The sequence below is a fragment of the Fragaria vesca genome, linkage group LG2 (assembly GCF_000184155.1).
Source record: "Fragaria vesca subsp. vesca linkage group LG2, FraVesHawaii_1.0, whole genome shotgun sequence".
Classification (NCBI taxonomy): domain Eukaryota; kingdom Viridiplantae; phylum Streptophyta; class Magnoliopsida; order Rosales; family Rosaceae; genus Fragaria; species Fragaria vesca.
Window position 1 is genome coordinate 751005 of NC_020492.1, and position 27710 is coordinate 778714.

The 27710-nt window shown below is 37.2% G+C and overlaps 4 protein-coding genes across 4 annotated transcripts in view; 2 read left to right on the top strand and 2 right to left on the bottom strand.

Annotated features, from left to right (window-relative positions):
* Positions 1 to 270, bottom strand: part of LOC101312875 — a 5412-nt gene extending 5142 nt beyond the window's left edge. Inside the window, exon 1 of the mRNA XM_004289591.1 lies at positions 191 to 270. Coding sequence (XP_004289639.1) covers positions 191 to 224 — 34 coding nt within the window. The 5' untranslated portion in view covers positions 225 to 270. The remainder of the gene's footprint in view (positions 1 to 190) is intronic.
* Positions 271 to 11089: 10819 nt separating this feature from the next.
* On the bottom strand, positions 11090 to 17903 carry LOC101290725. The gene is made up of 13 exons (XM_004291961.1): positions 17407 to 17903; positions 16924 to 17312; positions 16770 to 16836; positions 16474 to 16679; positions 16355 to 16400; positions 15990 to 16270; positions 15486 to 15873; positions 15303 to 15403; positions 15091 to 15134; positions 13964 to 14165; positions 13712 to 13856; positions 12125 to 12243; positions 11090 to 11576 (listed from the first exon to the last, which is right to left on the bottom strand). The coding sequence occupies exons 1-13, from the start codon at positions 17438 to 17440 to the stop codon at positions 11412 to 11414; spliced, it is 2187 nt and encodes a 728-aa protein (XP_004292009.1). The 5' UTR covers positions 17441 to 17903; the 3' UTR covers positions 11090 to 11411.
* Positions 17904 to 24580: 6677 nt separating this feature from the next.
* On the top strand, positions 24581 to 25936 carry LOC101313165 (ocs element-binding factor 1-like). Its single transcript, XM_004289592.1, has one exon. It carries the CDS (start codon positions 25184 to 25186, stop codon positions 25661 to 25663), a length of 480 nt encoding a protein of 159 aa, XP_004289640.1. The 5' UTR covers positions 24581 to 25183; the 3' UTR covers positions 25664 to 25936.
* LOC101313460 lies at positions 24584 to 25695 on the top strand. Its single transcript, XM_004289593.1, has one exon. The coding sequence runs from the start codon at positions 24893 to 24895 to the stop codon at positions 25016 to 25018; it is 126 nt and encodes a 41-aa protein (XP_004289641.1). The 5' UTR covers positions 24584 to 24892; the 3' UTR covers positions 25019 to 25695.
* Positions 25937 to 27710: the final 1774 nt, after the last annotated feature.

Below are 27710 nucleotides of genomic sequence, written 5' to 3' on the forward strand. Positions count from 1 at the left end.
GTACTAGAACCAAAACAAGAAAGAACGTACAATTCCTAACTTTAAAAAATTACAAGAAAAAAAAAAAAAAAAAAAAGAACTGGATCTTTCATCCGAGTTTCCTCAGCAAACCAGAGCAGAAATTACAGATTCAGCTAAATTTCAACAACAAGAAAACCCTAACCCAGGGAGAGAGAAGAAGAAGACTCACAAGGCCTGGCGAAGCGATCGAGTGGGCCGGACATTATAGTGATACCGGCAAATCACACGCATCAACGGAGCAATGCAGCCTGAGAAAACCCCACCAGCTCTAATCAGAAACCCTAAAAACCTCCCCAAATTAAAAATCACAAGAGAATGTGAGAGAAAAATCGCAGACCTTTTCCACAATTTGGATTCGTCCGAAAAATGCTGGATCTGTAGCTGAGAGGAGGAAGAGCCTGTACTTTTTCCCCAACGGATCGGCGAAGATTCCTGGGTGGTTTTTCGAAATTTAAGTAAAAATAAATAAATAAATAAAAATCGAAGGTTGGAGGCGACGGCGACGAGAGAGAGAGAGAAAGGTAGAGAGAGAAGGAGGAGGTAGAAAAGAGAACGAGAGACTTGTTCATTTCTCCTACTTATACTACTATCACGGAGCTGAGAGGAGAAGACTGTGGGGGGCCCTACTGGTAGAAGGGAGCTGACACGTGGCGGGCGGATTAGAAGGAGAATCCGAGAATGTGTTGCCGGCAGTAGTAGTAGTAGTAGGTGCAGTAAATTCCAAACTAGGATTTAACTCTCTGCTGCCGGGGATTACGTAATGATTTGGTCGTCGTCGCTCTCGTCAGATATCAGTATTTATGCCCGTTTTTACCGTCTTTTTCTCTTTGACTTTTCTTTATTTGTTTTATTTTCTGTTTAATTTGTAGCTATTAATCTTCTTTTTTTGTTTCGAAACATAAATGAGACCGTTGTCGGTAGCAGGTTGTTTTCTGCTAGGTGAAATGTTTTTACCGTCCATGGGTTAGTTTTTACCTGAAGTGATGATGAGGGTGGAGCGAAAGCCAGAATTGGAGGATATATGCGTGGTCGTAAATCACGCTTGAATTGGGATTTTGGTTTGAATAAGAACTAAATCAGTTAATTAGCTAAACTCAAATCACACCTTAATTCTCTAACCAAAAAAAAAAAAATCACACCTTAATTTCTCAAATTCACTGCCAAATGCTAAGCTAAGGAAACCCACAACTTAGCGTCTACATTAGTAAAGTAATCAGCTAACTAGCTAAGTCGATTGATACTTTTCTATCAAAATTTGGTGCCAATCAAGTAAAATAGTAAATGAAGGTAACATCCTACAACGGCTCACTCTAGTAGCAGGGTACCAATGACCAAGGATTAAATTATGGGCACGTCTTATTTAGAATGAAAATTATCATGAATTGGTATCAATAAGAATCGGTATGAGAATATTTTATTTAATTTTAATATTTATTTGTCATAAGGAATCAAAACATGAATGGAACAAATTATGATTGATGTTGTTTACTTACCATATATAATCGAAATTAAAACTAGTTTGATTACTGAAATACCCCACAAGAAATTAGTTTGATTACTAAAATACCCCACAAGAAAGGAAGCTAGACTATTTGCAATTTTTTAAGGTTGGGTAATTTGGAAATATAATAATTATGTGAGGATATTTCAGGAAGAAAAAGTTGATTACATAAGTTGATTTTGATACACATCTCCCCCATATGGGTGAATTCTGTCATTTGCTCCATATGGGTGAATTCTGTCATTTGCTAACATGTCAAAGTATTAGAATAGGTGTGAGTCTCACTTACTTATTAGGAATCGATTCCTTATGAACCCTCTAATTTGATACCCAATTCCGGAGTCAATTCTGCCACTGTCAATTTCATTCTGATTGCATCTAGCCCGGCGTTTGCTATGCCAAAACTCTTGTCGTGGGTAACTTATCAACTTGTGGTCACTTCCTCCATTCAGATCTGACGGAGAGAAGAAGAGGTTGGGGCGGTACGCGACCATGGTGGTGGGTATCAAGCTTGGTGACGGTAAGCGAGACTAGTCTGATGAGGCCATAGAGGGCTCGTTTGAAAGATGGTATGGTTTTAGGGCTAGTGGAGATTGGTGGTCGCGGTTCTAGGCTCCGTTTGGTGGATGTGCGACCACGATCTTGGTTATTGGAGCGCAGATTCGGATTGGTGGTCGAGTTGGGTCACGATTCGATCTAAAAGTTTGGTGGTGAGCAACTGTCTGGAGGAGATCTAAAGCATGATAGACTTCGACAAAGGTTGGGAAGTTGCCCAAGCAGTGCTATGACATTCCAACTCCATCAGATGGTGATGATTCGGCTGGAACCTAGGTCGGGGCAGATCTGGGCTCAACTGTGTGTGCTAGGTCGGATCCGGATCCGGGCCTGGGGCAAGGTTTGGGTCTGGGACCCGGGTGCCTGGAATTCAATTTCTTTTTGCTCTTGGAAATACTGCAAGTGTCTTTGGTTTTGGCACACTGGTTTTGCTATTGGTTGACTGACCCACAGCTATGATATTTGTTCGTTAAGAATTGTCTGCCATCACGGCCATGTCTAGAATCACCTTTGGCTGGCTTCGATTCTTCAGGTGGAAGATTACCCTCAACCCGGTGTCGAAGTGATTTTTATCATTTTGGGCATTCGATTTGCATGGGTAGTCAAATAACCGACTACTCATTTCGCTCAACGGCTGCAATTCGTGAGCATAACACCGAGTCTAGGCGTTATTGTTTTAGCACTGACACTCGTTATTGCAATTTTATTTTCGCAATTTTACTTTCAAATGCTTTCGTATTTCTCGATAATCGTTTGATTATAATAAAGTGATGACATTTTTCATTAAAAAAAAGACACTGTTTTTATAAGAAAACATATTCGAAAGAAAAAAAATTCCAAGAACAACAAAATCCATGCAAGGGGAGAGGGGAGAAGTGATAGGAAAGTTGCCAATTAGTAGGTAAACTAGTGAAGTGAGGAGGAGTGGATGACCCATATGGCCTTTCAATGTTAGACACTTTTGACTTATTTTCCTTTCTCTTCACCATTCTTTCTCATTCTATTGTATTTTCACTCTTTTGTGCTTTTCACTCGTTTGGACTTTGGGCAGCCACAAGTGTCGTCTCTAGAAGGACAATTATAATGACGGATGGATCTAGAACCTCCATTCCTTTGTCTTCACAATCTTGATACTAAGAGAATCCACCATATTTTGAATTTTACTTATGAAAAAAAAAGTAATAATAATAATAAGGGAATAATAATTAAACAAGACTATATTTGAATGCCATAGACACAAATAGTCACTGTCTCATTATTTAAAAATAATTACAGTCATTATCTAACAATGAATTATTAGCGAAACACAAGGTTTCAAAAAATAGAGAGTGCAACGGTGGTCGAAGTGTCGAAGTCGCTTGGATTTTTTCGCTCTCGTTTCTAGCAAAGCCGCATATGTCATACGGTGTTAGCACCTTAGCATGCAGGTTATTACACTTGCACATTTATATTACATCAATGGTTGTTGGTTTTTTTTGTTTTTTTTTTTAGATTTAGTAAAATACAATAAAAAAACAAGATTACAAAGAAAAGCCTATGCTACAACCACCACCTCATTAATCAAAGCAGAAGGCAGAGTAGACTGAGGCTGGAAGCTGGGAGGATCAACACATTACATCATGAACATTATGTCCTAAAAACTAAAACTGCTAAAGAGTCTGCCATGAAATTCTCTCTCTCCAGACATGCTTAAAAAAAACATAGTCAAAATTCTTGGCATTGTGTTTTGCCAAGAAGAACATTCAGAAGAACTTTGGAGTCGCCTTCAATAAATATTGGCTGTGATGTAGTGGTTGTTGGTTGTTGGGTTATAGATCTCTATTATTATTTAGTTTATTCTTCTCTTTGGATGGACTGAGTAATACTAATAGATGAAACCTATTGTAAGATATCATTCTTATTCCAAACAACAAATTTGCTATCTGTCGAAGAACTTGTCAAAGGTGGCTTTATATATGCTTATAATTCAAGCTTCATTAGCCGGTTTAACGTTTAATTATATATGCTTCTCCTAATTGGTAAGATTGAGAATTAAATTGACAACCAATTTAGACGAAGGGTAGGTAGCCAGATTTTAAGGGTGAGTTCTATGAGTAATCCTCTGTCTTTGAGTGGTACATTATCCTCTAATCATGTCTTGTGGGCACAACAATATGTATCCTAAATTCTGTCATAATGAGTGTCAAACAACTTCAAAAACAAAGATGATATATAAGATGCTGGAATTAAGAATTTTCAATTTAGTCAGCACCATATTTTATTTCTGTAATCACATGGTAAAGATGACATATTTTCAATATTTGGATTTTATATTTGTGATACATTTCTTAAAGGACAAAGAATTTCCAATGTATCACATACAGCTAAGAATTCTACATCAAATTTGTCATCCTCTACTCCAAATTAAAAACGGTTGGGGGGGGGGGGGGGGGGGGGGTTAGGAATAGCATTGCCAATTTCAATTTTGCTAACAAGAAAAGAGTTTCAATACCCTAGGAACACCTAAGCTGATATTTTCTTCACAGATTTGGGGCTTGAGTTATGGTGTCCCATTCTTGCCAGTTCTTCAGCAACTGTTACTGGTTTCTCAATAAATGAGTTCAATCTCCACATGCTTCGTAGTGATCGTGGTTCCGATGATTCATTAAATTTTGTTGTAAGATACTCTTTGCACTACATGTCGTCATCCCAACCGCCGAAACCATCAACATCATCATTTTGATCAGAAATTATGGGACTATGACCTTCAGCAACAGCAGCTTCTTTGTGTTGAACCTCGGCAGCGATATCGGTTTCCATATCATGAATTTCATCAAACTCAGGTTTCGTCATTCCTTCCTATAAACAAATAGTCTTGTTGGTAACAATAACAAAGAACAAGGAAAACGATAGTAATAGGATACTCGATATAAATAGTTAGAAGTTATGCTACTAACAAGAGCATGATTTTGGATCAACTCTGGTTGCATAACCAACAGAATAGTGCAAAATGTGTATGATGCTAAAACAGCCATGGCAACAAATATACATACTCAACTAGTCAATCATCTACAAAATTTTCTGGATTATAAATCTGACTTAGAAGTTATAAATCTGACAAGAGATGTTGAAGTTCTAAACAGTTGGACTTCGTCTTCTTGAATACTTGTATTCAAAAATTCTCTACAATTGAATGTAACAGATTACATATTACCTCTCGCTTGTGAATAAAGAACAGAGGTATGCCTCAAAGTATGAGTTACAGACACTACAAAACATACAATTTGTCCTCTAATAAATTGCAAAACTCAGCAAAAGAAAAACAAAGAAAAGGTAGAAGATGCGTACATTGTGATCATGAGTCAGCTCTACCTCCTCCTGGTCTGCTATGTCACTCGACTCATCTGCATCTAACTCCTGCCTTTCCCGAGCAACATTGATCACCAAATCGTATTTGGAATAGTCTGCATGAGAAAACCTTTTAATCACACAAAGAATTGGGTAGTTAACAAACAGAAATATCACAGATGTTTCTGTCAAGTGAAAGCATGGTTCAGTGTCCACTTTGAAATGCTTTCAAAACAACACAAGCACCGGAAGAATTTTCCACTTCCATCTACATTACAATTATGAGGGGCTCTTGCAGAATCTAGCTTGCAGTATTAAGATTCTGTCATATTCAGCAGAGAACCTCACTGGATGGCCTACTAGTAAACTGGCATTGCCCTCCAAGGTCTCTCAAGAACTAGAGGCTCAAGAGGGCGCAAATTAAACGGAACAAGAGAAGAAGAGGGTCCTCCTCACCGCCATAAAAGAAAAAAAGAATCCGGTTTCAAACTTATGATCCTCAGTTCAATCTAGAACTTCACATGCTACATAAACTCTCAGATTGGACTAATCTGGACATTCTGGACAGTGTGATCAGAAACAGTAAACCTAAAGGTAGCCAACTGAACTCTAATTTCTCAAATTTCACTTTCAACTGTCATATTATATACATAGGATATTAGACTTTAGCCTAATCATCAAGTTAGGCATAGAAGCTGGATAAGTTAGTTACCTTACTTCTTCCCCTCGATTAATGCCAATCTTCTGATTTCTTTAATATTAAGAAATGTTAGGAAAGAAAGGGAGAAACAGAAAGTACATAAAAAAAATCCAGGACTTCACCTTTGGAATCACAGTGACAGGCTTCATCAGTACGTTTTGGATTGCGACGTTTTTCCTTGTTGAGCTTCAACTTGATTTGACGAGGTGTTCGACCAGGAAAGAGTAGTGCGATTATACTAGAATCAAAACCGAACGGCTTAATAGCCTAAATCACATGTAAGGTATAATAGAGTCAGTTTCCACTTCCGGTCAGAAAAGATTAACACTTAATGACCTCCACATAGGTACATTATTTATTACCTCATAGAAAATTTCAGTGTCTTGTTTAGACCATTTTATAGGGCGTTCTTTGTTCATAAAAGAATGATAATTGAGGCTAGGGGAACTTGTGCTAACCCTATCCCTGTCACCTACTTCATTATGACAAGCTTCCTTATGACACTCATCATTAGCACTGCATAAAAGGAGTTACAATAGGAAATGAAATCAATGGACTGCATATATATGACTCCAGGAGTAGTAGTAAACCTTAAGTATCTAGAAGCAAATACCACCTTTGAATTGTATGGTCGATCACGGACCCAGATATATTACAACAGCATAGAAGAATTTCATAAAGAATGACCGTTTTTGCTCAAATTCTAAGTTCTAGACTTCAAGAAATGATCATATATACACAGATATATATTCCAAAAAGGAAAAAATTATTATATTCAGCGATATACATCATATGATACAGTTGTAGCCTCACATGGTGGAGAACAGAAGGTTACCAATATTTGAAAGTATACCAACTTAGAAGACCCAAATCACAACAATGCTACTCTAGATCCTTCATAGCTCTCATCTGTCCCATCTATTGTAGCAACAACATACTAATGAGTAACAAAAACTATATTTTCCAAAATATGTAGTAATGGTTTAATCACATAAAATAGACGTAATCCTTTAGTATTCTGAAATTGCCTCCAAATCTAATGATCAGTACGTCTAAGTACCAAAACAGATTATGAAAGTGAAAACTTAGACAACCACATCAAACCTGAAATGCAACAAAGAGATCACTAACATAAAACCATTTCTTTTGCTCAAATGACTGCTAAGTTAATGAAGACAGTTGAGGGGAGAGGGAACAAAGAAATATATCCGCCGCTTAACAAAATCCTGGTATACATTGATCTGCATTTATTCATGCCAGCATAGTATCACCGCATAACGGATCAGAAAATTGAAAACCAAATACTGATACAAACTCGGATCAAATATCATCATGATCCCCCAGCAAAACTATGCCATAATCAAAATCTATGAGAAAAGGAAAAACGAAAAAAAAAGGAGGGATCTCACTAGTTGGTGATTAATTTCTATATAACTACTTAAGTACCTTTTATTGGATGCAGGAGTTTTCAACTTGGCTGCCTCTTTAATCTGCATGAGTGGCAGAGAGTAGCAAGGCAAAGAATCTGTATCAGTACTGGAAAATATAAAATAGCAACAAAATTACCGTGCAGGAAACATCATATTTCCTCATGCAAGTGTTTGACCACAAAAACTAGTGTAAGTATAAGCAATGTAGAAATGGTAGTGTACCCTATACTCGTTTAGCCGAATAATATCCTTTATAGGCACTTTTTGAAGATCAATTTCATCCTCTGGGATTTCAACCAAAGACTTGTCCACTGCAAAAGATAAAGGAAATCAAGATGACGTAGATACAAATTCCATATCTCATTTATCATAGACACCAAATATTAAGTTTTCATGTCTTATATTTCTACAAGTTGAATGGGAGGACTTCTTTTCGGTCAGTTCTTCAGTTGGTTCATCAGGTGCTTTCTTGGTCCGTTTACGCTTTTGAACTGTTTTTTCATTTTCAGATGCAGGTATCTTGGACTGTCTTGGGGCTCTTTTTCTATGTTCTGTATTATGGTCAGACCTATCTGCATTACCATCACAATCACTACAATTTTCAGCATCGAAGCTGTCCTCATAAGTATTGTTCCCTAGCTCTTCAACATGTCGACGAGGTAACTGCTTCCTTGACTTTCTGGATGATGTCCCATCTTTAGCCTCCTCATCGGCTGCTGAAACTTTACGCTTCTGTGGAGGACTCGAAACTGTGTAAGCTTTTTCATTTCCACTCCTATGACCCTAAACATGGCCGCACTACTAATCAAGAAGAGCATTTATTTTAACTAAAAGAAGAAACACATGGCAAAGTGCTATAGTTGAGAACAGTTACCTTTCCACAAACGCCCTTAGAAAGGGTAGCATCCCCAAAAACAGCATCACCTAACTTAGTAAGGCTTTCTGCATTTTCTTGGAAATAGGGGGTCGGATTTGGGGCAATAGAATCACCAAAAGTAAGAGATATGTGATAGGCAACATCTCCCGATGAATTAACAAAAACTGATCTCTCATCCATCTCACCCGTTTTGAATTTTGCAGCTGGTGAAACTGTGGATTGCTCAACTCCAGAATGAGGGATGTTTGGATTCTCTTTTCCTTTCTTGACACTGAGCTTGGGTGGAAATTTTCCAGTACGGCATCCTAAATCAGCGAGGCTTGAGTCATCGTGCTTAACACAATGTAATAGTAAACAAAAAAAAAGAAAAAAAAAAGAAAAAAAAAAGAACATAATGGTGTACATACCAGTTGAAATGGGAGCATCAGACACAGCATCTACAGTTTCAAACTCCTGAAGGTAATCATAAACGATTCTATTAATCAGAGCCATTATTCAATAAGAATCTTCTATCAAAGCACAAGTCTTTACCTGTGTTTCTAATCGGATTTCACCATGTTCGTTAGACATAGAAGCTTCTGTGCAGGATAATGGACCTTTGGTTGCACAATAATCAGAAATAGTTTGAGTTTGTGCAACATCACATGCTAAGGCTGAAGACTCAACAGAACAATGTGTTGGAGCATCACACTTTTGTCCATTGAACTTGTCAGGGGATTTTCTGGAAGCAGGAACTGCAGAGCAAATAAATGTGCTATACAATCAACAGACAGTAATAATGTAATGGTTATAGTTACAAATATTTACATTTTAAATAACTCACCTGTACCACTCGTAGTTTGAGTAAGAAAATCGTCAAGACATTCCAATCCTGAGAATATGTCTGCATTCTGAAATATATAATTTGTGACATAGAGTAATAAAATGAACAAAGATAACTTAATTACGACTGCATTCTTGAAACCATCTTACCTTGCCGGCCAAGTGTGAACCGTTAAAAGCTGCAACCATAAGTGATGGTTGCAGAGAATGTGGTGCAGCTGATTCGGAAACCTTGGTAGTTCTGTCACCATCAAAGGACTGGACCCTTGAGCATAGATGCTCATTTCCTGATAGCTCTAGGCTTCCAAGGATCTCTGAGGACGAACCAACCAGACTTGTTACTTTAACCTCTCCAACATCAATAGATGTAGCAGATGGAATAGTATCCGAGACAGTGCTAGACACTGGGATGGAACTTTCCGTCACAACATTAGAAGCAGCTGCTGTAGATGTTACTTTAGTAGACCTAGACTTTGCCTTGGGCCGGAATCTGCCAGCAACACGAACTGCACAGAAAACCAGCAGTTAGTCACCCTCTCTTGAGGCAAACACAGACGGCAAAACATATATGACATGTTCATCTAGTCTACCATACCAGGTCCAGTAGGCTCAAAATCAAGAAGATCATCCATGTTGAGTGTAAAACCAAGACTGATTTCTACCTGTTACCTGTATACTGATTTCAAATGTGACACAAGGCAACTAAAAAACTTTAGTTCTGTTACCAATCCCAAACAATGAAGTTATTAGAGAATATCCAATATTAACAAAAGCTTCAATCTTTAACAGTCATATGTACCCAAACTTTTAGAACTCATCAAGTCATATCTTTCTTCAGTTCAACAAATGCCATATTAAACCATGTTGTAGGCATGTATGATATCGACATTTGTATCCTATTTCTTCTCATCTTGATATCTTGCTAGGCAATATTACAGTAGAACATCACCAGTCATAAAGAAATAAAAGAATTCCATTAACATATGTCACAGAAGAAAGTAAAGCAGCATGGAAACTCTAATATCAGTGACACAAATGTTCCTTTTTCTTTTCTTCTCTGTTATTCTGTGAATGTGGTTTGTCTTTAAGAGCATCAGAGTTGAAACTTGAAGTGATGAAGATGTAAAACTAACGCTCAAGAACATTTTGGAGACAGAATTGCTCAAAGAATCGAGTTATATCCATCTAAGCACCTAGATCTACCTAAATACTCATACAAAGTGAACAAATTTGAAAGAGTTACCTGTAGAGTACTCCACCATCACACACGGCTAGGGTTTCTGAGAGAATATGGGAGAGACAGGACTTCTGATCCCTTTAAGGATATACTTAGAAGCAGGCCTTTTCTTGAAACCGTGATGGTTCAGTTGGATTGGGGTTTTTGTAAGAAAGTCGCCTCCCTTAGTTCGAATCGCGGCTCAAGCACTAAAACAGTTCTTTTTTATTTTTATTTTTATTTTTATTGTGTTGTTTCGTTATCAGAATCACCATGTGACCCTAGTAGAACTGATTTTCTTCTGTGCTGATAGTTAACATACGTTGCTGAAGTTGTTTAGTTTGAGTTGCAATAGCGAGGGTTTCAAAAAGAGATGAATTGAAAATCCTCCTGAAAATGATGGACACATCTGCAATGGTAGAGAAGGTTAGCCAAGATAATATACATACTTTTGAATCAATGGGTGTCAAATTTTATTAACTCAAGCACCAAAATTACATAGATGAGTACTGAGCTGCAAGTGCAGCTGTCGTAAAAGAAGGAACATAAAAGTGAAGGAGCAATCTCGGCATATTTCTGTAATCACATGGTAAGAAAGACAAATTTTTATATTTTGATTATATATATCATTTAAAGTACGAAGAATTCCAATGTATACTAAATTTCACTTGGCACTTTATTGGTGAAAGCTATGAATTATACATCAAATTTTCATCCCCTATTCCAAATCAAAAGTTTGTGGGGCTGGGAATAGAATTGCCAATAAGATGATATATTCTTCACAGATTCAGGCCTGAGGTATGCACGGTGTCCCATTCTTGCCAGTTCTTCAGCAACTCTTACTGGTCTCTCGATAAATGAATTCTACCTCTACATGCTCCATAGTCAAAATGGCATCTGTGTGTACCAGTGATTGCGGTTCCAATGATATACTTAACTTTCTTGTAAATATATTCAGTACACTAAAAGTCATCATCCCAACCGCCAAAACCATCACCATTATCACATTGATCAGAATTCGTGGGACTATGCACTTCAGCAATATCAGCCTCATCGTGTTGAACTTCAGCAGCAACATCGGTTTTCATATCATCAATTTTATCCGACTCAGGTTTTGTCACTCCCCCCTATAAGCAAATAGTCTCTTTAGTAATAATAACACAGAACAAAGGAAAACAACAGTAATATTATGCTTGATAAAAATTGTTAGAAGTTATGCTACTAACAAAAGCGTAACTTTTTTTTTTTGAGAATGAACAAAAGTGTAATCAACTCTAGTTGCACAACCAACAAAATAGGGCAACATGTCTGATGCTAAACCATCCATGGAAACAAAATTCATACTCAACTAGTCAATCATATAAAAAAATTTCTAGATTATGAATCCCACAAGAGACGTGAAAGTCCGTCCTAAACAGATGAACTTTGACTTCTTGAAGGTCTTGTATTAAAGATTCTCTATAATTCAATGAAACAGGTCCCAACATTCGACCCAACAACAATTCTGACATGATCTCACAAGTGTGTGACATATTACCTCCTGCTTGTGAATAAAGAAAAGAGGTATGCCTAAAGATATAAGTTAAAAATGCAGGTCTCGAAACATACAATTTACTGCAAAAAATTTGAAAAAGCGTAGAAGAAGAAATACAAAGAAAAGATAGAAAATGCATACATCATTATCATGAGTCAGCTCTAACTCCTCCAGGTCATTCGACTCATCTGCATTAGACTCCTGCTTTTCCCGAGCAACTTTTTGCAGCTCATTGATCACCAGAACATATTTTGAATTGTCTGCATCAGATAGAAGCATGTAAGTTACAGTATGGTTTATGTCTACATGACCTGCATAATGTATTTGAAACTTTGTTTACTAACAGTTTGTGAAATAAACGAACTATAGACCACATAGATAAAGAAAAACAACATAAACATTGAATGGATTTCTGTATGAAGCTCCTCACCTGGCATGGTGATGGTGAATACGAGAACAGCAGTATTGACTTTTTGGAAGGACAAGAGAGTATAAGTTAGGTTATTTTACTTGGCTTCCACTCTTACAATTACAGTCTGTGGGGGATTATAAATATTCACTAGCTTGAACTAAATCAAACAAGAATGAAAAGTGAAATTGTTTTATTATCCCCATAACACGAACTCAGATTTTCAATCACACAGAAGTGTATAAATATGAAAAGGTGGTGTACATCTGAGCAACCAATGAATATGGGGTCGGGTTCTCTCTTTTCCCTTTGCAGAAATGGAAAGGAAACAATGCCATTGCTTGCCTGCACATTTCACTCAACTGATGGAAGGAGCAACCACCAGATGTAATGAAAGGCAAGATGATCCAAAAGTAAAAATAAAAAGGAACAGAGGAAGTAGAATGACAAAACAAGAAGAGAAACAGGTTCAAAAATCTGATACAGGCAAGGGTAGTTCAACTGTCATCTAACTTAGAATTTTGAAGGATTCTTGCAAGATCTAGCTTGCAGTATTAAGATTCAGTAATATTCAATAGACACCTCACCAAAATACAGACAGTGTTCTTGTTATGCGGCATAGCCCTCCTAGGTGTCTCAAGTACTCGCTTCAGACCAGGTAGGTAGGAGAGAGGACAGATTCAACGGATCAAGGGAAGAGAAGGGTCGTCCTCACTCCCAAATTAGATAGAAAGAATAAGGAATCAAATTTAAGATCCTCAATTAATGTAGAACTTCACATGCTGACTCTTCTAGGATTGTATGCAAATATTTATGGTCGGTAGAAAGACCATTAATGGGCTCTAAAGTTAAACTCTCAGATTGGACTAATCTTGACAGGAGATAAGACATGGTAAACCTAAAAGTAGCCAACTTAACTCTATTTTATCAAAGTTCACTCATATAAGATATATAGGAACAAACACTTAAGCCTAATGTTGGGAATAGAAGCATAACTTGTTAGTTACCTTGTTTATCCCCCTCATTTTATGCCAATCTTCTGAGTTCTTACATATTAAGATGTTGGAACTTTATTTTTTTATTTTTTTTTTTTTTTAGAATAAGTTGAAATTTTAGTGGAAACAAATATTCATTATATAGTATAGCCTCGCCAGGAATGAATAACATTATATTGCTGAAGAATGTATGAGTCGGCACATTATGACTGCAGATTTCAGTCCTACAAGGAAGGTAAGAAGGAATCTGATGGAAAAGAAAAAATAGAAGTGGTACGAAAGAAAGGAACAGGCAAACAGTAAATATCAAATCTAGGATTTCACCTTTGGAATGACGGCGAAAGGCTTCAGTGATACGTAATGGATTTTGACGATCTTCCTTCTTGAACTTCAACTTGATTTGATGACGTGTTCGACCAGGAAAAAGCTGTGCGATCATATTAAAATCGGATCCAAACTGTTCAATGCCCTAAATCACATGCAAGGGCAACTTTAATTAGACCAACTATATTTTCAGTTTCCACTTTCGATCAGAAAAGAATAACACTTTGTTCAACCTTCAGATAGGTATATTACCTCATAGAAAAGTTCTGTGTCTTGTTGGACCCACTTAGAAGGGCGTTCTTTGTTCATAAAAGACTGGTAATTGAAGCTAGAGGAACTTGTGCTAACCCTATCCCCGTAACCTGCTTGATCTTCACCAGAGCTTCTGTCCTGTTCGAAACCAAAGTCCTCCTCTTCATTATGAGAAGGATCCTTCTGAAACTCGTGATAAGCACTGCACAAAAGGAGTTGCAATAAGACAAAAATCAATGAACTACATATGACTCCACGAGTAATCAAAAAATATATATTTACAAGAAATAACCCCTTTGCATGTGTGTGCAAAACATGTGGTTGATCTCATGTCCAGATATGGTACAACAGCACAGAAGAATTATAAATATCAGTTTTTGCTCAAAATTCCAAGGTCTATACTTCAAGAAACGTCATATAACGAAACTAAATTGTTCCCAACAATATACATCATCTGATACAGTTGTAGCCTCACATGGTGAAAGCAAAAGGTTACCGATACTATATCTCACAATCATGCTACTCTAAGTTCTTCATATCTCCCATTCAGTCCCCATCTATTGTTGTAACATACTAATGAGTAACAAAAACAATATTTTTCAAAATATTTAATGATGGTTAATCACATAAAAAGGACTTTAAACCTTTAGTATTCTGAAATTGCTCTAAATCTAAGAATCAGTCAAAGAACCAAAACAGATCATGGGAGGTGAAAACTTAGACAACTACATCAAACTGAAAATGCAATGAATAGGTTATTGACATAAAATCATATATTTTGGTCAACCATCAACATAAACTTAATCTTCATGAAATGACTGCTTAGAAAATGAAGACAGTTGAGAGAAGAGGGGAAAACGAAATATAACTGTCACACTAAGCCATCTAAAACAAATTAACAAATCCTTGTAGACATAGAATCTGTAATTAATATTCATGCCAGCATGAATATCACCCCGCATAAAAGGATCAGAAAACCGATAACCAAAACAGTGATAAGAACTTGGAATTAAATATCATCACGATTCCCAGCAAAAACTATGCCATCAATCTAAAATTTATGAGAAAAAAAAAAGAGAGAAAGAAAATCTCACCAGTTGGTGATTTATAGATAACAACTCAAGTACCTTTGATGGGATGCAGAAGCTTTCAACTTGGCTGCCTCTTTAATCTACATTAGTGGACACAGACAGTAACCACGCAAAGAATCAGCATCAGTAATGGAAAATATAAAATAGCTACCAGAATGATGTGCTTGCAAGAAACATCAAATTTTCCCATGAAAATATTTGACCACAAAGACTAGAGAAGTATAAGAAATGTAGAAATGGTAATGTACCGCTACGCGCTCCCTGTACTCTTTTAGCCGAATAAGATCCTTCAGAGGCACTTTTTGAGGATCAATTTCATCCTCTGGGATCACAAGCAAAGCCTTTTTCGCTGCAAAAATAAAAGGAAATCAAGAAGACATACATGTGGATTCCATATCTCATCATCATTGACACCCAGATGTTATGTTTACCGTGTCTTGTATTTCTACGAGTTGAATGTGAGAACTTCTTTTCGGTCGGTTCTTCAGTTGGTTCATCAGGTGCTTTCTTAGTCCTTTTACGCTTTTGAACTGGTTTTTCATTTTCAGATACAGATATCTTGGACTTTCTTGGGGCTCTTTTTCTCCGTTCTATATTATGCTCCCTATCTTCGTTGCCATTAAAATCACTACAATTTTCAGCATTGAAGCTGTCCTCATTAGTATTGTTCCCTAGGTCATCAACTTCTTGATGGGGTAACCCCTTCCTTGACTTCCTGGATGATGTCCCATCTTTAGCCTCCCTATTAGAAGCTGAATATTTGCGAGTCTGAGGACAATTTGATGCTGTGGAACCTTTTCCATTTCCACTATCATGACCCTAAGCAATCCAGTAAACAAAGTAAACTAGGTGGCCGCACTACCAATTAACAAGAGCATTTATCTTTAACTAAAAGAAAAAACACATGGCAAAGTGTTATAGTTGAGAACAGTTACCCTCCCACAAACACCCTCTGAATGAGCAGCACCATTAGAAACAGCCTCATCTAACTGAGTAGCTTCTGCAAGGCTTTCTGCATTCGCTTGGAAATTGGGGGATGGATTTGGGGCTATAGAATCACCAATAGTGGGAGAAATGTGATCATGAACATCTCCTGGGAGAAAGGCACAAAGTGTGCTCTCATCCATATCACCTACTTCAGAGTGAGGTATGTTTGGACTGTTTTTTCCTTTTTTGACTCTTAGCTTGGGTGGAAATTTTCCATGATGGCGGAGTCCTAAAACAACCCAAGGCTTGACTCAACATACTTAAAACACAATATAGTAGTAAGGAAACAAATCGCAATTAATGGTTCACATACCAGATGTAAAGGGAGCATCAGAGACATCGTCCAAAATTTGAAACTCCTGAATGTAATCATAAACGATACTAATAATCAGATAATCAACAAAAATCTTCTAAAAAAGCAGAAGTCTTTACCTTTGTTTCTAACCGGATTTCACCATGTTTGTTGGTCATAGCAGCTTCTGTGCAGGATACTGGTTCTTGGGTTGCACAATAATCAGAAACAGTTTGAGCTTCTGCAACATCACATGCTAAGACTGCGGAAGACTCAACAGGAAAATGTGTACGAGCACTACAGTTTCCCTCATTGACCTTGTCAGGGGACTTTGTCAAAGCAGGCTCTGCGGAGTATAAATGCTTCCTCCAGTCAACTGACAGCACTAATAATGCAATGCTTATAGTTACAAAGTTTTACATTTTCAATCACTGACCTGTACCACTTGTAGTTTGGGCATGAAAATTGTCAAGACCTTCCAATCCTGAGAATTTGTCTGCATTCTGAAATATATGAATAATATCATAAAGCCAACAGAACAGAAAGCAAAAAGGATCGTAATTACGACTTCATTTTTGAAACCATCATACCCCGCCAGCTGATTTTCCAAAGATAGAGTGTGAACCGTCACTAACATTAGATGGTACAACAACAATTGATGGTTGTGGAGTATCTCCTGCAGCTGTAGAAGGCTCGGCAATTCCGTCACCATCAAAGGACGGTACACTTGAGCATAAATGCTCATTGTTTCCTGATGGCTCTAGGCTTCCGGAGATCTCTGAGGACGAACCAACCAGACATGTTAAATTGACCACTCCAACATCAACAGATGTAGCAGATGGAACAGTATCCGAGACAGTGCTAGATACTGGGTTAGAATTTTCCTTTCCAACATTAGGGAGATCAGAAACTGCTGAAGTAGATGCTGCTTTCGTAGACTTGGGCTTTGCCTTGGGCCGAAATCTGCCAGCAACACGAACTGCACAGAGAACAGGTAACTTCATCCCTCTCTTGAAACAAACAGTAGATGGCAAAACATGACAAGTTTATCGAACTATAGGCAAACATCATACCAGGCCCGGTAGGCTCAAAATCAAGATCATCCATGATGTGTGTAACTTCAATCTGTATACTGATTTCAAATGGGACACAAAGCAATTAACATTAGTTCTGCCAGCAGTCCTAAGCAATGAAGTCATTAGAGAAACTGTTTAACAGAAGCCATATATTAACCAAAGTATATCTCTTTAACACTGAAACTATATATACCCAAAACTAGTGTCAAATTATCTATCTTCAATTCAGCAAATGTTAATGAATAATAAGTCATGAAGCAATGCATATACATATTTCCCATACGAAATGAAGTGAATGAAGAACGGTCATAAGATAAAGAGAAGTTTGTTTTGGGTAGAGAGTAGAGAATCCCAGAATACACATCCCAAATAAGAGGAATCTTTAAATAGCATTATCAATATGTCAACTGTAAATCCTTAAGATTCTCACTAATCCTGTAATCCTAAACAATTTTCCCGCATTGGTAACATGTCACTCGTATATTCAGCTTTGGTGATTATGAAATTATCAATTTACAAAACATCACCTTACTCGAAAGTGATCAGTAAAAAAATCTTCAGGAAAATAACTGGTAGAAGAACATTGCAGCCCTACTTTCTAGTCTATTGTTCTGAATCAGTTCCCCATGTAATAACAATTCCTTCCATTTTGTTAGTTTCATTTCACTCAGAAGCATCAGACATCTGTACAAACTCATATTTCACATACTTCACATAAAGATTCAAACTTTCAATTTCACACCATTACTGCTAACCAAAAGGAACTACATACGAACAACAAAGATCAAATCTTTGACACATGTAAAAGCTCATGAACGTTCCTACGTACTCAATCACCACAAACCAACACAAAAAAACATTTTCTAGTCACACAAAAACCAAGCAATTCTCATAAAGCAAGATAATTTACATAACCCAGTAAACAAAATGTTCACATTCGATTGAGAAAGTTAACAGTCAGCCATTTTTCAGTTAAAGACAAGTTTGTTTGAATGATGAGAAACAAAATGATGCAAATTGTAAAGGGAGCAACCAAACCCAGAAGAACCCAAACATAAAGTTTGATCCTTTTTTCGCGCCCAAAATATTGAAACCAGAAAGTAAGAATACTTGTGAGAATAAAGACATGAGATTAAGAGAGGGAGTGAAGAATTTGAAAAGAGTTACCTTGGAGAGTCCTATCCCGCCACCGCCACACACGGCTTAGGTTTTCTGAAACAGCGAAACAGATGACGCCGGCAACTGGTTTGAGATACAAACAATTACCAAAGTCACGAGAAAAACGTATTAGTTCAGATGGTCGAGGGTTTGATATTGCGTAGGTTAGTAAGTCGCGTGCCTAGGTTCGAATCGCTGCTCAAGCACAAACACAATTACTAGATTAATGTTTGTTTTGCCCTTTGGGCCTACGCTTCGAATAGGGTCCAAACACAATTACTAGATTAATGTTTGTTTTGCCCTTTGGGCCTACGCTTCGAATAGGGTCCAAATATTTAGGGGTTGTAGCTCGTGACCACTTTTTCGTGGTAAAATTCGATATCCCAATACAAACAAACAATTGAACAAACTGAATAACAACAATTGAACAACATCAAAAGCCTAATGCACTAAGGTTAAGCAATTACACATTTCGGCATGTTTACTAACTTAGAATGAAATTGAGAGTGACGGAATTGATTTCGGGATGAATGAATTTTGGTGTTTACTAACATATCAAGGTATTATAATGGTGTGGGTCTCATTATCAGGACTCCATTCTTTATAAACCTCCTAATTTGATACCTAAGGGAGGAGATGGGTATCAGAATCAAGTTTATGGAATCAACTTTTTCTCCCTAAAATATTCTCACATAATTATAATATTTCTAAATTACCCAACTCTAGAAATATATATTGTATTGTTACCATCATATAACAACAATGACAACAAAAAAGACGGCAGACTCCGAAGTTAGTGCAATATATTGTATTGTTACCATCCGAAATATATCATCCTAAAATATTAATATCTTCGAAAAGACGAACAATAAAATTGCAAATATTCTAGCTTCCTTTCTTGTAAGGGTTTTTTTGTAATCAACCTAGTTTTAATGTTGATTTCATATGGTAAGTAAATAACATCAATTAGTTTCATTCATGTTATGATTCTTTATGGTAAGTAAACAGTAGAATTGATTGAAATATTGTTATACCGATTCTTGTTGATACCGATTCATGATAATTTTCATTCAAAGACTCGAATAGTTACAATATGAATTGATAAGATTTTTTTCATTCATATCGCTGAAAGAAAACATTACAAATAAAAAAAGAAAGCACTTAATTAAGGTTTAATTTTACTTTTAGATTTAGGCATGATATAAATACGGACTTCGCTAAAAAGAAGACAACTCATCTTCAGTCATGAATCTCTTAATCAGTAACTGATGAAGTGAGCATTTGTGCCTCGTCTTTATTTCTCCCTAACATAACATACAACTTTATGTATGTTAATCGGAAACATAGATGAAGATCTTGGGCAAAGATCTTAAACATCTTTATGGGACATCAAACTTTAAGTCTTGCATCCCCCACCTCTATGGCTCACTTTCATTGCTTTGTGTTTGACAAGTGACAACCTTGGATCACGTCACCCAACTGTAGGGTGGGCAAGGTACACAACCATCATACATTCCTAGACCATAAGCTTCAAAATATCTTGGTGATCAAGCTGAGATTAATATTGGAGAAAATCAATTGTTCAAACCCTATTCAAAATCATACCCGGTGCCATAGCGAAAAAGGAAGTAGTTTGGCCTGGATGGGGTCTTGGGTACAAATTACATACAATCAAAACAGTGCGCTTTAAGTCACTTTCAGATTTGTGCCCACGACCCACCCATTAACCCATTTGCTTCACAAGGAAGGAAGTAAGCTAATGCAAGTTGCAAATTTTGGTCTGAGAATGAGACTAATAATTAATGTAAAAGCACATTAATAGTGTACCGTGTACCAAACCATGAAACACCATTTTAATGTTAAATTTGACCATACAGAGACTCGAATCGTCTATTTCTAGTGTTCATTTTGACCGAAGGTCAATCGTTTATGCCCCATGAAACAATGGGCGATGTCTATAGGACTATAGAGCTCACCATATACTTAACCTTTGGGGTTTTCTTAAGCAGGTTGGTTAACATGAAAAACGTGTGTGCAACATTGTTACAAAGTGTGGCGGCTAAACTTTGTGAAGCAAAAAAGAAAAGAGCAAAAGATGCATCTTGTCTATGTAGCTATTCTTATGTCATCTAAATAGTATGCTCAACTCTTAGAATATGTTGACGACCAACTTGTTTGGTTTTTTTTTTTTTTTTTTTTTGTATTTGAAAAAATGTGACTTACATAGGAGGTCATTTGGAATCCCACATCAGAAACGTGAAAGAGTCATCTTTGGATTTTAAGGAATGATACCGTACACACTAATGTCGAGGCTTTTTGTGTAAAACTTTATACATGTTTCTCCACCGGATCGCTAAAGTGGGAGGAATATCGACATTATTAGACCTGTGTGTGTGGGACTCGTGGAACCCGTCGGTCGCTTCCTCATAACATTTTGGATTAAGTTATTTCTTCAAGCAAGTATGAGGTTCTAGAAATTAAAAGTTGATTATCTCTATAATAATGAACATCATGTACTACCCTGTGCCAGAAATGGAATAGTGTTAGTGTTATTAAGCTCACAAAAAGCAAAGGTTATGATAAGCTAACAGTGGGATGAAAAAATGAAATATAATCCGCATGATGCACACATTTATTTTTTTTTAATCAAGAGCAGGTGCGGCTACCCTTAAACTTTAATTAATGAAATTTTTGACTACAAAAAGGGACATCAACCTTAAACCCTTGATATAAAGACCTGAAATAATAACATGAACCTCTTCAAACATGTACTCAACTAGGCACCAACTATCAAAGAGTTAACGCTCTAACGGCGATATTTGCTTTCACACAAAAGTGACATGTGGGAAATAACAGTAGATAACTAACACGTTTACACATTCTAATATCTAATAATTTAATTTTTCAGCTATATATGCTGCTGCCGGTGAGGTGCTGACCGATAGAGAACGGCGAGGTCGCTGACCTAAAGAGAACAGCGATGGTCGCTCGTCGTTGAGTTTGGGAGAGGCGAAACGGTGAGGTCGCGTGATTTAGGAGAAATCGATTTGGGAATTAGGTTAAGTGGGTTAAGCACGTTTTTGTTTTTGTTGGTTTTTTTTTTTAGAAGCGCTTGATTCGCCTAGTCTCGCCTTGTCCCTGACTCTCCTTAGGCGGTCCTTGGGCGATAGACCACCTAATTTGAACGCCTTGGTGAAAATCTGGGCAGCTGAGCTCCGCCTACAGCCTTACCCGGCCTTTTAGAACCTTGCTCCCTACACAACTAATATAAGGACTTATTGCTTGTAAATAACGCAACCCAACTAAATAACAATAATAAAAACACAACTAAAATTAAAGAAACAAACAAATAGGACAGGGCCCAAGGAATGAACTCATATCGAACCTCCAACCCAAATCGGGCCAACATGCATTACTCGTAGCCCAAAAGGCCCAAAATTGATGTCCATGGTGTTCGTTCTCCTTGGCCCAAGGAAGAAACTTGGTGAACCTTTTCACCCCGTCGTCGGAGCTGTCATCCCACCGTCAAATCAAAGCCGCCACAGCTAAAATGCCTATACCGCCATCAAATATGACCTGAACCGTCACAATTCTAGCCCCAAACCAGTTGATCAATGAGAGCTTCCCATCTGGATCTGCGTTCGACTTCCGACTGTTGTCGACATTCCCCCTATCTAACAGATCCAGCTGAATCTGATCCACCCACCACCGGCCACCACCACATGGCCACCACAAGACTCCGACACCGATCAGAATCTCCGCCCCGTCTACCTCCAAGCAGTGCCCACAACCACGACCCTGCAGCAAGACCGGTCCTGAAGGATTGAAGGCCCGATGCGAAGAAAAGCTGTGGGCCCCTTGTATCAAATTTTTTTTAGATCGGTATATGAAATTTCAAACAATAATATGAGAAAGATATTGCTACATGATAGGTTAATTATTATTGTATAAGGTGAATTAGTATAGATCGATTAGATGACATTTCTTAAAATTTAATTCGATGAATATTTCTAATCTTTTTCTTGAACAAGATGAATTTTGTTAATCTTAATACTTTACTACTTCTCATAAATAACATTTATAGTTTTTTTTTAAATAGAACACTAGTAATTTACTCAGATACAAAGTATTTAAGAAAATAAATATTATGAATTTCTGAAATAGTGTTGGAAAAAAATTATTGAAACAAGCCATTGAAAATAATAATAATAAAGAGTAAAATACTGTATAGTCCTTGTGGTTTGAACTCGACATCTGTTTAGTCCTTATGGTTTTATTTTAATCTGAATGTCGACTTCAAACCAAAAGGACTAAACAGATGTCGACTTCAAACCACAAAGACTAAACAAATTTCAATTCAATAATAAAACATGATATTTAAGTGATAAATATTAGCATATGAAGATAGCAAATGAATTGATGTGCAGTAGTGATGGTTGTGTTGTTTTTGTTCCATTTATTCCGCCAGAGTTCGAATCACAAATGTGGTCTTTTTTTCCAATTTTCTCTAATTTTTGAACTGATCATTAAAGAGACTTAAGCAAGTTGGGCCCTCTTATGATCGTGGGCCTAGTGCCGCATAACAAGCATTGGGCTAGGGCCGGCCCTGCCTTGCAATTTCCCTTATACACTGAGAATGAAGACCTACTGATACACTTGATCTCAACCTCCAGGCCGGAGCAATACCCACTTCGCATGTCACATGTCCGGCCGCCCTCCTTGTGCACCAGCTCGACGAAGGGGCCATCACTAGCGTCGATCGATGCAGCCAGACAAGAAAAGACGACAACACTTTTTTTTTCTCTAGGTTTTCTAACACGTGAAGCGCGTTCTTTTCCCTCTAATTTGGATGCTTAATATTATACAACAATACGACATGCACACATTGCCTTTTGTTATTTATTCACATTTTATTTTTAACTCAGCTTTAAAATCTATTAATTATTTCTTAACTTGAATTTTGATCGATTAGTTAGACCAATAAATATGACTGTTTTTTGTCTTAGAGTAATAACGATAATTTCATTTCGATTTCAAATGGCGAGACGATGCGGATACATACATTTCTTTGCCAACGAAAGCAAGTTAGAGGACGTGGTATGCTAGCACCACCTCATTTGTTATTATGCTCATCTATTAAGAAAAACAAATAACCTAAAACTATGAAATCTAGCATAGAAATTAGGTACAAAACTAAGTACCTAATACTTAGAGTCGGTGAAAATTCTCCCAAAAGGTGTTTAGTTACGGTTTTTTTTTTTTTTTTTTTTGGGTTACAAGTGCTTAGACGTATTTAGACAAGCTAAAAACACATAGGGTAATAATATAAATATAAAGCTATTAGAATTTCAAGCCTCCAAGGCTGACCACCAAAGAAATCCACACAAGGCACTGATGCGGACAATTTCAAGCCACAAAGGCAGCCTGCCAAAGAAATCCACACAAGGCCCAAACTAAAACTGGTGTGGACCAGTCCGCCATCTGCCTCATCCCCGTCACACTCGGCCAAGCCACCGCCATGCTTCTTACCACCGCCTCGATCAGATCTGCGTCGTTGTCGCACTGCCGATGATCCACACGACCACAAGCCACAGTTATATCCTACAGCTCCATACCATCACAGATCCGCATCTCCAAGTCAAGTTTTTGGATCCCAAAGAAGTGCTTTCTACAAAAAATTTTTTTGTTCCCGAATTGCCCTTGGTACCTCTTCTTAGTTCCTACCCATCACTAAAAAACAAATAAATAACAGGAGAACTTTCAAAAAAATAAATAACATGAGATTGTTGGTTCCCAGCTGGATCTGGACGGTTGTGGAGTGAAGAACTCCTCTCTTTCCTCACCTCACATGTCCCGTCACTGTTCTATGCCATTTGATTCCATACTCCTTTTTTTTTTCACTTTTTTTTTCTTTCTCATTTTTAATATTTTTCTCCCAATTTTTTATCTTTCTGTTTATGCTCACTATTTGCTCTCCTTTTCTCTATAAATTCCCTTCTCAAATCCCCTCAAAGCCCTCTTCTCCCTTTGGTCCATAGCTTTCCCTCAAGGCTCCTGCTTTAACCTGTAGCTTCCCTGCTCTTATTTTTGCTTGAGATCGTGTCTTCTTTCTGGTTTGTTGCTTCAAGTTCCTCAAACCCATCTTGAAATCTTGCTGTTTTTGGGTTTTCTTGACCTCAAATCTCCGAAAGGTCCAGTCTTTATTATGCTGGTTTGGGGTTTTTGAGGCTTTTCAAGTACCCAGTTCTTCTCAGGGTTTGGTTTGTTTAGGCTTTCAAGAAATTTATCTTGATGCTTAACCTCTTGTTCTTGATGTTTGAGATTCATGTCTCCAACTCTGAGTGAACTCCTTCTATCCGAGTGTATGATAAATTCCACATATAGGCGCAGGACCCATTTAGTTCAGTCGTTCTCTGTTGTCTTCCTTTACTGGCTTTACTACGTTTCATGATTTCAGGCCCCAAATTCTGATAATAAGGCCCAACAATCTATATTATAGCTATTATCTACTATTTTCTCTGCAATATTTAAGTTTATTCTGCTTTTGCCTAATTATCTCTCTGAGTTACTCTTCATTACTGTCGAAATCTGCAAAAGAACAGTTTCTGGGTTTCCAATGGCTTCTTCTAGTGGAACATCCTCTGTTTCCTCCATGATTCAAAACTCTGGCTCTGAAGAAGACTTGCAGGCTCTGATGGATCAGAGAAAAAGGAAGAGAATGCTGTCGAACAGGGAGTCTGCAAGAAGGTCTAGGATGAGGAAACAGAAGCACTTGGATGATCTTACGGCGCAGATGGCTCAGCTGAGGAAGGAGAACCACCAGATCGTCAGCAGCCTCAACATCACAAGCCAGCATTACATGAACATTGAGGCAGAAAACTCTGTGCTCAGAGCCCAAGCGGCTGAGCTCAGCAACAGGCTGCAGTCTCTGAATGAGATCATCACTTTCCTGAATGCAAATAATGGTGGTTGTGTTGAGGATTCAAGCAACAACAACAACTTCACTGAGCCTAGTGCTGATTGCTTCTTTAACCCTCTGAATTTTTCATATCTGAACCAGCCCATCATGGCTTCAGCAGAGATGTTTCAGTACTGATCTTTAGGGGATCAATTCTTTGGATTCTGGGTTTAGGAAAAGGGACAGAGAGAGCCAGAGAGGTGTACTTTGATTTCAACTAAATTAGTCTAAGGTGGGAGGAATCTCACTGTTAATTAGATGGTGTTAAGGAATAATTTAATGTGCAAAAAACAATGAGTTTGTGGTATTGTCACTATTGTGTTCTTGGTTTGTAAAATATGGGAGCTATTATAATAGCTAATGTAGCTGTATTTGTTATAATAATATGGACTAAGTAGTTCTCTTCAACTTCTCTTTTTTTAGCTTGGTTGAATGATTGAACCTTTTGACAATACAACATCACTGCTTCCTGATTGACTCAAACTCTTTCCAAAATATCATGGAAATTGAAAAATGGCTTGTGTAACATGTTTGACAAATGAGAAAAACAAATTGCAAACAATGGAATTCATTTCGTAGTTTCATACCATTATAGAATTCGACATGTGTAGTACAATGTATATATGCTAGTCTGTTATTTTCATTGGAATACATATATATTTTTCCCTTGTAGTTTATCTCCTAGGGTTGACAAGTTGGATCAGAAGCTCCAGTAGTTGATGGAGACTACTCATTTTATGGATCATTGATTCAGCTTATCAAGTTTTGGTATAGAGATATTGTGCTTATGTTTAGAATTAAGCTTATAAACCATCTTTAACCAAATTAAAATCACGAAGGTTAGGTCTTTGAGAATACATCAAAACCATTGAGATGCAACTTTTCACAAGTTTAGGCATGAGATGGTGATTGCTCTCCCTGAATCACCTAATCATTGATCAATTCCACCTCTCTCTCCCTCTTCTGTAACTCAATATCTTAAATCAGAATCAGAACTGGTTATATGGAGCTTTCATGGCCTAACTTTTTTTTCTTTTTTTTTGCTGAGGAGATGTACCTTACCTTGCATTATTGTGTGGATATTTTACCTCATCAGGCTGGAAAATTCAATGGGATTGGAAAAGGCCACTTTTGCTATGCAGTTCATTGTAGCTCTGGACCACAAAGATACTGCAAGTAGAATTCACCTTATGAATTGGTTCTTGCAGTAAAATGATTACATACCAAGGCATAGTAAGAAACAAGAATCAGAAAGAGTCTCATAATTAAGCTAGGAAGTATTTAAGAAGCAACTGAAGGTGAGAAGTCAGAGCATGAGGTACCAAATCTCCTCATGGGAGTTGGGAACTTGCAAAATGGGTGAAGACATGAAGTCATCAAATTTTAAATGAACACTAGACATCTCCTGGCTGTGAGCGTCAGTCTGTCTGTATTATACTTGTATTCTGTGTATTGTTCTTGAATTTTGTATCTACATATATGAATTTATTTACTATTCGATTATCTAAAAAATAGTTAATTATAAATAATCAAATATCGTGGTTGAGATTCCATTGTAAATATTGCGTCACTTGCACATTGATGTACAATATAAAGGTTTTATTGGTTAAACTTAATACTCAGTTTGACAACCACATAGTTAAAGTACAAAGAATATCATCAAATTAAGTTCGTGAAAACGTACATGTGGTAGAACCGTCGACTAAAAGCTTCACATCAATACGAGTGAACTTGAACAATATTTTTCTTCCAGTGTTATACAGTATCTCTTCTTTAAAACTTCTAAATTTATTAACATTTTCTATGATTTAATCTCTTTCTTTTTTTTTTTTTTATAGAAAATAGACAATTTTTTAACTTATTCACGGCTAGAAGGCGCTTACATCATTTTGCCTATTCACGACCAATAAGTTTAACTAGTAACAAGAAATAACAAAATGATAGTGAGTCCTCATTGTAAAATGCACTCATTTTATACCTAATACAAGAGATTTCTAAATACTCATATCTAACTCCCATGTAGCGAATGTAGCGATAATACCAGTCGTCTGCGGACCTCAATTGGTGTACAACTAAGTAAAATCGAGAATTAAACAGCAGTAACTGACAAGACCTACCCCGAATTTCACCCTGAAACCCGAAGTAAGTCTTGCGGGGACCACCTCCAAGGAAAGTTTACCGAAAA